The sequence below is a fragment of the Haliaeetus leucocephalus genome, unplaced genomic scaffold (assembly GCF_000737465.1).
Source record: "Haliaeetus leucocephalus isolate CR32 unplaced genomic scaffold, Haliaeetus_leucocephalus-4.0 Scaffold167, whole genome shotgun sequence".
Classification (NCBI taxonomy): Eukaryota; Metazoa; Chordata; class Aves; order Accipitriformes; family Accipitridae; genus Haliaeetus; species Haliaeetus leucocephalus.
Window position 1 is genome coordinate 33,211 of NW_010972603.1, and position 13,344 is coordinate 46,554.

Genomic DNA, 13,344 nt, shown 5'->3' on the forward strand with positions numbered 1-13,344 from the left:
TTTATTTAGCATTGGTGCGGCCTCACCTTGAATACCGTGTGCAGTTCTGGGCCCCACGATTTAAGAAGGTTGTGAAGATCCTTGAACGCATCCAAAGGGGGGCACAAAGCTGGTGAAAGGGCTGGAAGGCATGTCCTGTGAGGAGCAGCTGAGGACTTTGCGTTTGTCTAGTTTGGAGAAAAGGAGGCTGAGGGGCGACCCTGTTGCTCTCTACAGCTTCCCAAGGAGGGGAAGTGGAGACGGAGGTGCTGAGCTCTTCTCCCTGGGATCCAGTGACAGGACACCTGGGAATGGCTCAAAGCTGTGCCAGGGGAGGTTTAGACTGGACCCTCGGAAGCATTTCTTTACTGGGAGGGTGGTCAAGCACTGGAAGAGGCTTCCTAGAGAGGTGGTTGATGCCCCAAGCCTGTCAGTGTTTAAGAGGCATTTGGACAATGCCCTTCAAAATATGCTTTAACTTTTGGTCAGCCCTGAAGGGGTCAGGCAGTTGGACTAGGTGATGGTTGTAGGTGTCTTCCAACTGAAATATTCTAGTCTAGTCTAGACTTATGGAAGTGAAGCCAGGCTCAGCATGGGAAACAGAATACTTCAAAAGTTGTATCACTGGGTAAAAGTTGTGTCAATGGTGGTTTTCTTGGCATCAATAAGAACTGTCATATGAGGAAGTAATTTTCATAATCATCTGTGGTATTTAGACATGCCTAGCATTACATGAAATACTGAGTTCAAGCAGGTAACTTGGGTCAGGAAGGTCCCAAAATAATTTAAATGGGTAATACAGAATAAGCAGTTACAAAGCAAGTTCTACAAGCTATATGTTTTCTATTCAGTGATGAAGACTTGGGGAATTGAACAAACTATGAGGAAATGCTTAATAGAAGAAATGGAGAAGTTAGAGGGTTGCCTCCAAAAGCAGGAGGCAACAAATTTTTCTCAAGAATTCACTGTAAATTGTGTAACATATTCTTCAGTATTAGGAATCAGTTACCTTGAATATACATAGTTACAGTGGCTTGATATATCACTGTAAGGGTAGTCTTTTTTTCTGTCATAGCTCAGTTTTAAAATTACTTGCTTTAATTTAAGAAGTGCTTAGTCCTTATCAAAATTTGTTTAAGACAAAGATTGTGCTGGGGTCCCACTAGTATTCCCTCCACTTACCAGTCTGTGGAAGCAGATTTAAGTCGAGCTTTAGGTTTCTTTAATGTAAAAATATTTTATTGCTTTAAAAAAAACATTGTTAGAAGAAGATCTGTTTGAAAGCTTTGGTCATCTCATTCAGGACTACAAAGACTGTGTTCAGTAGAATAATGCAAAAAAATAATATAAAGGAATATTCTTTTCCAGGCACAGTGAAATAATGGTCTGTGAAAATGTGTGTCTCCAGAGTTGAAATAAATAAGGAAGTGACTATATGGGAGGTTTGTTATTGATAAACAAATGTGGAGACAGCAAAATATTAAGAAATTGCCTCTGTTATTGAAAATGCTGAAAAATATGTAGATGAGAAGATAAATGCAGTTCTGGGAAATTATTTGGAAAACTGCTATCATAAGCATTGGGAAATGTCTAATAGATCACTATATGCATTGACAACTTTATACTTTAGTGCTGATATTTACAAAAATAAAAGATTCTAAAGCAAACCAAGCAAGAAATGTTTTTTCTGTCTGAAACTTTAGTATATGCTGAAGATTTGCATGTTTTCTCAGAGGAGGATTGTTGCTTCATTTGGAAAAAATAAAATAGAAAAGCAAAAGCCCTGGTACTGCCCCCTTTTTTTTTTTCCATTTTAAAATTTCCTGAAATCAAATGCTGTAATACTCCAGTGAGGTTATAATACAGGAAATTATAACACCTCTGAAACCAAGCTTCTTGGCTTTTCCTGGGACCTTGCATGTCCTCTCTTTAATCCCAACCTATAAGCTCTTTGTCGACTCCTCATCTATTCCTAGGCAGAGCTCCATGCTCTCCAGCTGCTCTGTCATATAAAGGGGAACTCCCTTTCCCTGTCTTCTTGGTCTGTCTTTCCTAAGAGCCTGTATCTCTCCATTGCAACACTCCAGTCATGGGCGCCATCCCACCATGCCTCCATGATCCCAACAAGATCGTAGCCCTGCAACTGCACACAGATTTCTAACTCTCTATGTGTATTCCCTACGCTGCATGCAGTAGTATACAGGCACTTAAGCATGGCACCCCAGCATGTTGAGTTCCTGGAGAGGATCTGGGGGGATTTTTCCACAGAGGTGCCTTGTAGGAACCTCCTTGCCCACATGCAGGTGCTGGAAGTGACCCCAGCCAACCCCATTTTGTTTACTTTGTGATCCCTTCTCGTCACACTATGCCCTGCCCTTTGCTCAGCAATCTCATCCATTGCTCTCTCAGGACTGCGGGTCACCCTCTTCCTTCCCTGTGTTTCCTAGTTTAAAGCCTTCCCAATGAGGTCAGCCATCCTATTGGCAAAAATAGTTTTACCCTGCTTAGTAAGGTGCTTCCCATCTCCCAAGCAGACAGTGGTCTGCAAACAGGGTCCCATGGTTGTAGAACCCAGAATCCTGTCACCAACAACAGCTCCACAGCTACTTATGACCTGTACTGTCAGTGCCCTCCTCCCCTGCCCTTTCCCCTCACTGACAGGATTGAGGAGGACACCACCTGGGCCTCCATGACCTTGATGGCTGCATTCAGAGCTCTGTAGTCACTTTTGATATTGTCCAGGTTTCCCCTGGCAGTGTCATTGGTACCCACATTTATTATAACATTGCCTGTGGTGTTTTTCCCTGTATTCACCCATGCCCAGAAATTTGTGTGGTTTTGCTTCTTGCACTTCCTGAACTACAGAGGCAGTTATGTGATTTATTGGCATATGTTCTTGTCCTCCAAGTTTCTCTGGCATTGTTAGTCATAGTTTTATTTATGTATAAAGATTTTCTTTCCCACTATTACTCATGTATAGATCTTCAGATTGCCACATTAATTTTCATTTTGTTTGTCCTGTAATTCTGCTGCTTTTCTGTTTCCACAGTTCTAGCATATTTAAGGCTTCTCACTGTATCTATTGGCAGTCAGGTGTGTCTCTGCCTGCTTTTTAAACTAAATTAAATTCATTGTCAAAACCTGAACTTTCGTAATAGAATGATATTCTCCTTTGTCAGATGGACGTTATCTTTATTAGTGTTTCTTCATGGGACAGCATTCTCTGTGCACTGAAGCCAAAGGTCATGTTTCAATGCCAGGAATTATAAATCCAGAAAGTTAATTCATCTGTTGTGAGCTAAGCCTTTACAACGATCTCTATTCCCTCTTTTATGAACACTTTGTCATAACTTCTTAATGGCTGAAGGTCATACCTATCGGTATCACTGAAGTTACCAAGAGTGAGAGGCAAGGGGCAGTCCTTCATGAAATATCGTAACATCGGAGTCCAGACAGATTTTTTCTGATATTTATGAAAATTGGACAAGAAATTCTTTCTAATTGTAGACATTCCAAAATGTGCCTAACTGACAGATTTATGTTGTTTTCACAAACTATGCAGTATTTCAGTTATGCCTCCTCAAAAAACATTTATGATACTTACTGTCTTTTAAGAGCAAACACTTAAAAATGCAAAAATTTGAGAGCGCATCTCAGGCATGAACAAATGCTTAGATGTTGGCAAGTTTTTAGCTTTCTGTGTCTTCTCAAGTTTTTATTCTTTAATTTTTTTTTCTTCTTTCATGTCCTCAAAGGTCCCAAAGAAACAAATCAAATAAAAACAAAGCAAACTTAAGAACAAAGAGCTTAATAACTGATACTAAGGGGAGGTCTTCTAGGCAGCTTTTCTTACCATTGTTGCAAAGCAACAATGAGAGGAAAAAATACAATCTTTCTGTAGAGTGGGATGTCATTGGTATAGGGTTTTGTCTGAGTTGAAGGGCTGATTGTTACATTTGGAATGAAATAAATTCAGGGCTTATGGTAGCATGTATCCATTGAAGTATACTGTTGAGCTTTTTTGCTAGCAGCTGATTTACAGTGTAGACATAAAGAGGTAATTTCTTACTGCATTCAGTTTCAAATTCTTTGTAACATCTTTCTGTAGATAACCAATCCATAATGTTTGTTTTGATTTTGACGGGAAAGCTTTGTATTTCATTTTAGTCAAACCTGAGATTTTTACTGTATGTTGTTTCTCTTTGAAAAGAATAGATCTTTAAGAAAATTATTTTGTTCTTTGGGTATTTCCTTGCCCATAAGATTTAGCTGAAGGGCTGCAACTAAAGCAGCTTAACTGGAATTTGCAGAAACAACAACAGTAGATGTAGGCCTCAGTCATTAGTGTAACCTGTGCTATTGTGAAGCTGGATTTGAAATTTGAACAGCTAAGCTTGTACCAAATCTTGGCTTGAGTCTTGAATGTCACACTACAGGTAACCTTCAGGAGGTGGATCCTTGTCCTGTGTGAATTAGTGGGTGCTTTACGCTGTATTCCACAGAGGCAGAATTTTGTTGTTTGAATAATACATCAAAATCTATAATGCCAATTTGAAGACCTCACAAGTGTTAAATTTTATTGAAATCAGTGGTAACTAAATGTAGTGAACAATATAAGGGGATACGAGCCTTGACTTACAATTTTTGACCAACCAGGAGAAGTTGTATGGAGGTGAAAACCTGAACTCTTCAGTATGGTTATTTCTTTTTAATCCAGAATATGTATGAAAATTTTCTGTATTTGTAATACTTATTTTCTGAAAGTAGGTTTCTTTGAGGCAATTGCACTGTACATAGAATCATGGAATGGTTTGGGTTGGAAGGGACCTTAAAGACCATCTAGCTCCAACCCCCCTGCCATGGGCAGGGTTACCTTCCACTACATCAGGTTGCTCAAAGTCCCATCCAACCTGGCCTTGAATGCTTCCAGGGATGGGGCATCCACAACCTCTCTGAGCAGCCTGTTCCAGTGCCTCACCACTCTCACAGTCAAGAACTTCTTGCTTACATCTAATCTAAATCTACCCTCTTTCAGTTAAAAGCCGTTACCTCTTGTCCTATCACTACATGTCCTTGTAAAAAGTCCCTCTCGGGCTTTCTTGTAGGCCCCCTTTAGGTGCTGGAAGGCTGCTGTAAGGTCTCCCCGGAGCATTCTCTTCTCCAGGCTGAACAACCCCAACTCTCTTGGCCTGTATTCATAGGAGAGGTGCTCAGCCCTCTGAGCAGAGGGGAAGAATCGCCTCCCTTGACCTGCTAGCCACACTTCTTTTGAGGCAGCCCAGGATACGGTTGGCTTTCTGGGCTGCAAATGCACATTACTGCGTCACATTGAGCTCCTTGTCAACGAACACCCCCAAGTCCTGCTCAGGGCTGCCCTCAATCCACTCATTGTCCAGCCCGTATTTGTGCTTGCGATTGCCCCAACCCATGTGCAAGACCTTGCACTTGGCCTTGTTGAACTTCATGATGTTTGGAGGGGCCCACCTCTCAAGCCTGTCAGGGTCCCTCTGGATGGCATCCCTTCCCTCCAGCATGTCAACTGCACCACACAGCTTGGTGTTGTCGGCAAAGTTGCTGAGGGAGCACTCAATCCCACTGTCCATGTCCCCGACAAAGATGTTAAACAGCGCCGGTCCCAGTACCGACCCCTGAGGAATGCCACTTGTCACTGGTCTCCACTTGGACATTGAGCCATTGACTGCAACTCTTTGAGTGCGACTGTCCAGCCAATTCCTTATCCAGCAAGTGGTCCATCTGTCAAATACATGTCTCTCTCTTAAATAAGCATCATACTGATGCTTATTTAAAAAAAAGATGAAGTGAACACTATGACCTGAAATTTTTCCAGTTGCTCTCAGCTGGTTGTCCTGTCCAGTTTCTGTTCTTCCATTCTAGGTGAATATTAGGCTACAAGAGACTAATACTTGCGATTGTAAGAACTTTGGAGTAGCAAACCTGCCTTTTTAATAGAAAATACCCTAAAACATTTTTTTCTGGATGGCTCTGTTGTACTCTATTTAGTAAAATCTTAAAAGAGTTTTTATTAGAAATTGAAGTACTCGACTCTAGAATGTTTTAAAAAGAATGCCAGCCTTTACTTCGCAAATGTCAAACTTTCATAATTGAATTTTGCAAGCTTCATAATACTGTCTATGGCGTGACATATTGTATACACAGTCAGGTTCTATAAACATGAAACAGTTTTGTCAACAACTGATGGCAGTAGAATTATAATTAGATCTATTTATGAAATTCATTATACAGATGAAGAAAATTGGATGTTTTCCTCTGTGCTAATTGATATGTAGAACAACTGTGTACTCTGCCTCACTGCATTTTGCTGCTTTAAAAAATAGATTACAATATGGAAATAATACTGTAGCTGTGTTGTATTAATTATAGATCCAAAGGCTGTATTTAAAAGTTGAGTGTATGTGATAATTTGATTTATTTTGCAATTAGTTGAGGTGTTCTGCTGAGGAATAATGTATGGCAAAGGAATTTAGTTGTCAAGGCAGATGAGAAAATGGGATAGTTTAGCCATGAATGAGGTTTCTGAAATAGTGATGGCATTGATAAGCGTCTAGTTATGTATCATTTTTAATATAAATTTTCAGTTTAGTTTAACTGCTGAAGGCTGTTTGTTGTTGTCCATAGGTCAGAAGCCTATACTGAAGGTCCATGGTATAATTTAACATATGCTGAGTTTTGCTAAGCTGAAAGCTGATAGAGGATGTATTTTCAAGACATGCTTGGAGAAATTGTAGGTTTTAAGCTCTTAAATGATGACATATGGAGATAATTTTGGATTACGTAATCTAGGGCATGTTTGAGTAGGAGTGGCCAAACATACAATAAACCCAAGAAATAATCCAGCATTTCTCCCTCTGCTAGCACCTTGTCTCCCTCTTCCTGTTTCCCTGGCCATTGTATCTCCCAAGGGAATGGGCCAGGGCAAGCAAAACTTGGTGCTTCCAGCTCTGACTTCCAGCTGCCTTGTCCTCTCCTCTTTCATCCGGTCCCTAGACTGTAACTACTACTTGACCTCTTCCCGTCCTAACCTTCTTCAGTCACCTTCTGTTATTTCCCTATGTTCACATTCTTCAGAAAGACCTTATAGTGTATATGTCCTGGTGTGCAGGCGACCAGGTTGACACTGTAGCCTACTGTATTTAGAAACTAAGCATGTATGATACTTCAATTTATTCTGAAATTAGTTGAGGTGTTCTGCTTAAGAATAATGTATATAGAGAATGAATTTAGTCCTTGAGGCAGATGTGAAAATGGGATTGTATACCATCCCATTATATTGGTACACTGGTGTCAGACATGCACATGTTTGGTGGTATTGTAACTTCTGGGATGTTATTCTGGGCGTGATGTGTTGGATTTTTATTTTTCCTCCAAATGTTCTATATTTAATTTAGAAATAATTAATGCAATGTTTTTATGTTTGGGGGAAATAAAAAAAATTACAGTCTTCCCATGAAGTTTTGATTGTTTGCCAAGGATAAAACCTGTTTTGTCTGACAAAAGTTTTAGAGAGATTTGACTTTGTTGTATCTTGAAAACAGTTTTACAGAAATGTTTAAAGTGGATTGTTTCATTCATACCTAAATGAAAAATACTTCTCTGGTGACAGCTCTGGAGATGTGTTTTGTCTTTGTTGTGCAGAATAACTTTGTTCATTTAGCTAAACTATAGCGTAAGAAGTTGGTTCCTTCCACATATAAAATTAGGTCAGCAGTTAGATTGTTTTCAATTAAATGACAGACATAATACACTTTTAAAGTAATTTTTATTACTCTGTGTTTAAAATGTAGCTGATGGTGGTGAGGTAGCAAATGTCTAGAGAGCCCTATGAGGAGAAACAGATAGGCAGCTGTCTCAACTTCATGGTAATTTGTTACCTAGGGAGTTCCTGAGTCAGAAGTGCTGTCTCTCTTAGTTCTTAGTTGCTCTTCAGGATTTTTTTTTTGTGTACACATGTCCATTCACTATTAAACCATATAAGTTTCTCATGCTTATGATAACTTTGACCAAAAGATTGCATAGGTTACCTACAAGCTAGTTGAAGAAGAATGTCCTTTGTTTTTAACGAAGTATATACTATTTCCCTATAATGCCTTACAGTGATTACATTGAAAGAGGTTGGGAAGAGGTTGTTAACTGTGTGTCCTGTCTCACATGTTGCTCCTCAGTTTCCTGGTGCTTCAGGAGTTCTCATTTTAGTAATTCCTTCTGGATTGCTTGTGTTTCTTACCTTTCTGATGCTTGATGCCTTCTCTAAACCTTTTTCATTTCAAGTATGTCCTCCTTGAGGTGAAAGAACTGTGTACTGTTTCATGTGGATTTAGTCAGTGGCATAACGCTGTGTAGTCCTTTGCTAATTAGCATCTTTTTTCAACAGCTGCTGAATACTGAGTTAAGATTTCCATCAATCTTTCTGAACTAACCCCAAGATCTCATTCCTGAGTGCATTCAGTAAGCTTACAACAGATACTAAGCTTGAATAGTTTTTTCCCCATATGCACCTCTATAAATGTTCATACTATAATTTACTATTTTGTAATTTAATCAGTACATCTTAAGGTTTTTTCCCAGTTCTTCACGTTTGGTTCCCCTATTTGCTTCCCTCAGACACTGTCTTCATCATCATCTTTATCACCTCATGTATCAGGACCCAACTGATATGCCTGGGGCACTCCATTGAGTGCCTACTTCCACCTGTAAAAACTAGTCATAATATTTCAGCTAAAACTTCCTGAAGTTCCTTTAAAATTCCAAAGCTAAACACCATCCAGTCCTCATAGTTTCTTTTTATTTCATTTATTCTCTAACCTCTCCTTCTGACACCTCAGAAGAGAGAGACTCATTGACTCTTTCACAGAGACATTTCAGCCTGGAAATCTCTGAAGGTCTTTCTTAGTGAACACAGATGCAAAAAAATCTTGTTTTCTTTTCCTACCAGCTCCTTTTATATAGTCACTGTCCTTTCCATCTTCTGACAAGCTTGCTGACTCCAATGTATATGAAAGAGGGTTTGTTACTGTTTTACAAGTTTTTCCCTCAGCTTTTTTTGGATGTGCTTTAACATGTTTCTGTACTGTAATTTATTGGAGTTCACTGTCCTTTGTGTATTCCTCATACGACACAATTTCAGCTTTTCAAGGTCTGCTGTCAAGCTTCTGTTCTGCCTTTGAACTGGTGTTGTCAGCATGAAATTGACAACTTCTAGTCTCTAACAGTGTAGAGCTGAGATTCTAGAGCCAACCTCCAGATCATGATACCGACAGTGCTAAGGAAATGTTAAGTTGTAGTAGAGAAGCTGCCCATTTTGGACAGGAGAAGTAGTGTGAGAATTCAGCTACTCACATATAGACTGCACCATTGCTTTATTGGGAAGAGATGCAGTAAATTTTTGCTCACAATAAATGACAGATTTTTAATGAATCATGGAGCTGACCTAGTAGGACATCTCTTTCTCCATTAAAAACTGTGTATTTGCTCTGAGGCAAATAAAAGATTAGCTTTGTGATAGTCATGTGTATGAGTTTTGTTCTTTATTCTTCATAGTTATTTTTATGCCTGTGTAGATAGTGGTTTTCAAATACTTTTAGGTAAAGAATTCTCACATTTCTGCTGAAAGAAAATATAGCAGTTTTTTCTTACTTAATCTCTTAATTAGAAAACCAAGACATTTGGTCTTACTAATGACCTTAAAATGGTCAGCTTTTACCTTCTTCAGAGAAGTACCTTGAAAAGACTACTGTAGAAAAAGGTGCAAACTTGTAAATCTACTAGATTCATGTCATCTACGAGTTTGTATACTTTTAAATCACCATGTGCATTTTTCTTTTTTTGTTTTCTCTTAGGAAAGGAGACTGAGAAAGCCAAAGATCGGTGTGATAAAGCCACTATGAAGCTTCATATGTTGCATAATCAGTATGTGTTGGCACTGAAAGGAGCACAGTTACATCAGCACCAATATTATGATACTACACTTCCTCTGTTACTTGATTCACTACAGAAAATGCAAGAAGAAATGATTAAAGCCCTGTAAGATATATTCTTATGTAGTTTTAACTTGCGGAATTTTATACATGTAGTATTCTAATGAATTTTTAGGATTATTTGAACATAATAAACTGTGATTGATTAATTGTATATCAAGGGATAACGAAAAAAGATGTTTTCATCATTCAATTGACAATAATTGTGCATAGAAAAGCCTATCCAAATAATGCAGACAGTAGTTTTGAGTGGTTACTTAAACATTCTAGCAAGACACCATCTTCTCATAAAACTGTAAAATCTTACAGATTAACTACAGTGTTTATAGCTGAGCTTGTGCTTTGTCCTTCAGCTGCTATACTATGGCAAGTTTGTTGCCTCTCTGGTAGCCTTATTTTTATGAAATTCCACCAGCAACAAATTTGGTTTAAACTGGCCAACTGTCTTGAAAGTCATTGCACGGTTAATCATATGTGTGGGAGAAGTAACAGGATCATATAAACCTGATCTCACTGTAAGGAATACAACCTTAAAAATACAATTACCTTTTTCCTGAAAGGTCATTTTTTACATCATTACGGATGTGCAAACTGATGATCTCTGAGAACAGACAATGAGAAATTTAAGCCCTCTTTTCTGGTTTGTAACCACCGTGCTGCCCCTTTGTCTTTCCTGAAGAACAGGAATTGGTTAGGGAGTCCATTCTGTAGGTCTTTTTCTGGGGTGTTATTTAAGTCACTTAGCCTAAAAGAAAGTGCAGTTACTTTTTTTTGTAGGTATTGTTCATTTAGATGTGAGGCACTCTTCTTTAACTCATTTTCTTACCTTCTCTGAAGTCTACGTTCATCTTGACTTCAGCACACAGGAAGTGAGGGAGAGTTGAGGATTTCATGCTTTAAATGCTTACATGGTACAGACACCATTAACTGCCCTATGCAGAATCATATTAATTCCTTTGATTCTGGTGCAGGTATTGAAATGAAGTAGACCTTTGTAGTAGTCTCTGTACAGTCCTTTTAATCTTAATTTTGTATGTAAAATCACAGCAAAAAGCTACAGCTAAATTTGTGTGCTGTAATTAAGGTGATTTTTCAGAATTGTAAGCTATGATAATTCACTGAAGTATTTTATGATTGAATGAGAAGCTATTGAACCTGCTCACCTTTGCTATGTCTGGAGTAAAAACCTGTAAAAAAATATTTTTGTCTCTACATAGACATTTTTTGTGAGATCTGAATGTATTGGAAAATTAGTCCTTTCTAGTATCTTTGGTATACAAAAAGAGGTGGTGACTTCAGGTGTACAGCTTGGTGTGGCCATCTCCATGAATCATACTTCCTTTATAATCCTGATTTTGCAGATGAACTTGTTCGGTAAACTTGAAGAAATGTAGATTAACATTGCTAATGGTTGGGGGGGCTGTTGGTGGGTTTTGTTTGTTTGTTTGGTTGGTTTTTTTGGAATTGACATAGATTTCCTTTCTCTTCAATATGGCATTGCTGTAGTTGACATTCATCTATCTTTTCACCACACTCTTTGAACTATTTCCTGGAACCTTTTCACACATGTTGTTCACAGGCAAGGCAAGATTCAATGCCTTCCCTTGTCTGTTTTCTCCTCAGAAAAAGCATTGAAAAAATCCAGTCACATAACTTTTTTTACAGAGTAAACATAACTTGAGAACTTATCCAGGAAAAATCTATTGATGCTTTTTTCTCTTCATGTTCCTCTGGGCTGGCCAAAATTCATCAGTATTTTAAGAAAGCTCACCATGCGTCAGAGCCTGGCAAGCTATCAAGTTTGTCAAAGATAAAAATGAAACAGGAAATTGTTATGAGGGTTCATTTATGGAAAGCTAAAAGTTAAAGAGAATAGGCGGGTGTTCTAAGGATGTGTCACTGGATGCTATTAAGAGTAGTGGCACAATATCCCCTATTCTTTTACCATTTGCTATTCACTTGGTTTTTCCCACTCTCAGAAGGTGGTAAAGACAAGGCTGGATGGCTTGTACTTTCTTACAGGAAATTCTTGCTTGATTTTGTTTCTTCTTGTAAATATATGTAAATGTACGCTAACTTGTGATTTATGCTTATCTTTGTCTGAATGACAAATCATAAAATAAATATATGAAAGAAGATAGTTAAAACAATAAAGCAAGCCTGTTTTTAAAGGAAATTCACACTATTTTGTGACTTGTTTTGCCTTATACCAGAATACAATTGTTTTGTCAGTCAGAACATAAAAAGCTTTAGTGTGGGCTATAACAAACATGATAAATCCTTTGTGAAGAAGAGCGTCATCAATGAGCTGTATACATTCTTTTTCCTTGTAATCTCTACAGTTTTTAGTTTGGCTAACCTGTGTGTAGATGCACTGAAATCAATACAAGCAGCATGGTCGTAGAGACTTCTCACTCATAGCCAATCTGTAAAGAAAAGGCCACAGTTGATCTGTTACTTCTTTGAGTAACATACTGTCTTATTTTTCCCTTTTTAGCCAGTTGCAACAAGAGTATGTAGAAACAGCAAATTGAAAGTTTGAAGCATCTTCAATGCCATCTATGCCTTCAGTGCCATGTTATACACTAGAATTTTTTTTCCTCTCTAGAAAAGGAATCTTGGATGAGTATAGCCAGATCACCAGTCTTGTAACAGAAGAGATTGTGAATGTCCATAAAGAGATCCAGACCTCAGTTGAACAGATAGACCCTAACTCTGAGTATAATGACTTCATAGATACTCACAGGTATACACGTTCATCTTAGTGTGCATGTTCATGTTTCTTCTTTGAGAAAACCCTGCATTAAACTGCAACACTGCTTAAGTGATCAGAGTTGAATTTGTTTCTGTTTGATTCCTTTTACATTGCTGCTTGTAAAGCTTTATCCTGGTTTGAAAATTGTTCTACTTGCATGTACAGAAAGCTGGCTGAAAGTCAGGTTTTTAACCTGACTGTATCTTTAACCATCCATTCATCTTTTTGGCTGGGTCTAGAAAAACAAAATTCCAGTTACTGTTATTACATATGAAGACCCATAACTTTGGTGGTGACAGCAGACTATACATGACAGTCCAGATTCAGTGTGAGCTAATTTACTGTTTATTTGGATGCAGTTTGCATTCTGGGCTAAATTAAGTTTCTCTGCTTTACTTCTCTTATTGTCCAAATTCTAGTTTAAAGTGAATTCTAGGTACCTCTGTATACTCTGCAGTTATTGCAGGTTGAGCAGTGCCTGAGACTACAGAGTATGCAGATAATGCAAGAAGGTTTTTTACTTTAAAGATGAACTGTATTCGCCATTTATTGAACTGTAACTCTGTATTAGTATGTACAGAAAAAGTCCTAAGACTT

The 13,344-nt window shown here is 38.3% G+C and overlaps 1 protein-coding gene across 3 annotated transcripts in view; it reads left to right on the top strand.

Moving 5' to 3' along the window:
- Positions 1-13,344, top strand: part of FER (fer (fps/fes related) tyrosine kinase) — a 189,185-nt gene that overhangs the window by 32,220 nt on the left and 143,621 nt on the right. For 2 of the 3 annotated variants that reach the window (XM_010563446.1, XM_010563445.1), the window contains 2 exons: positions 9,855-10,038; positions 12,601-12,738. In XM_010563446.1, the coding sequence (XP_010561748.1) occupies positions 9,855-10,038; positions 12,601-12,738 (322 nt within the window). The remainder of the gene's footprint in view (positions 1-9,854; positions 10,039-12,600; positions 12,739-13,344) is intronic. The other variant, XM_010563447.1, reaches the window with a different exon arrangement.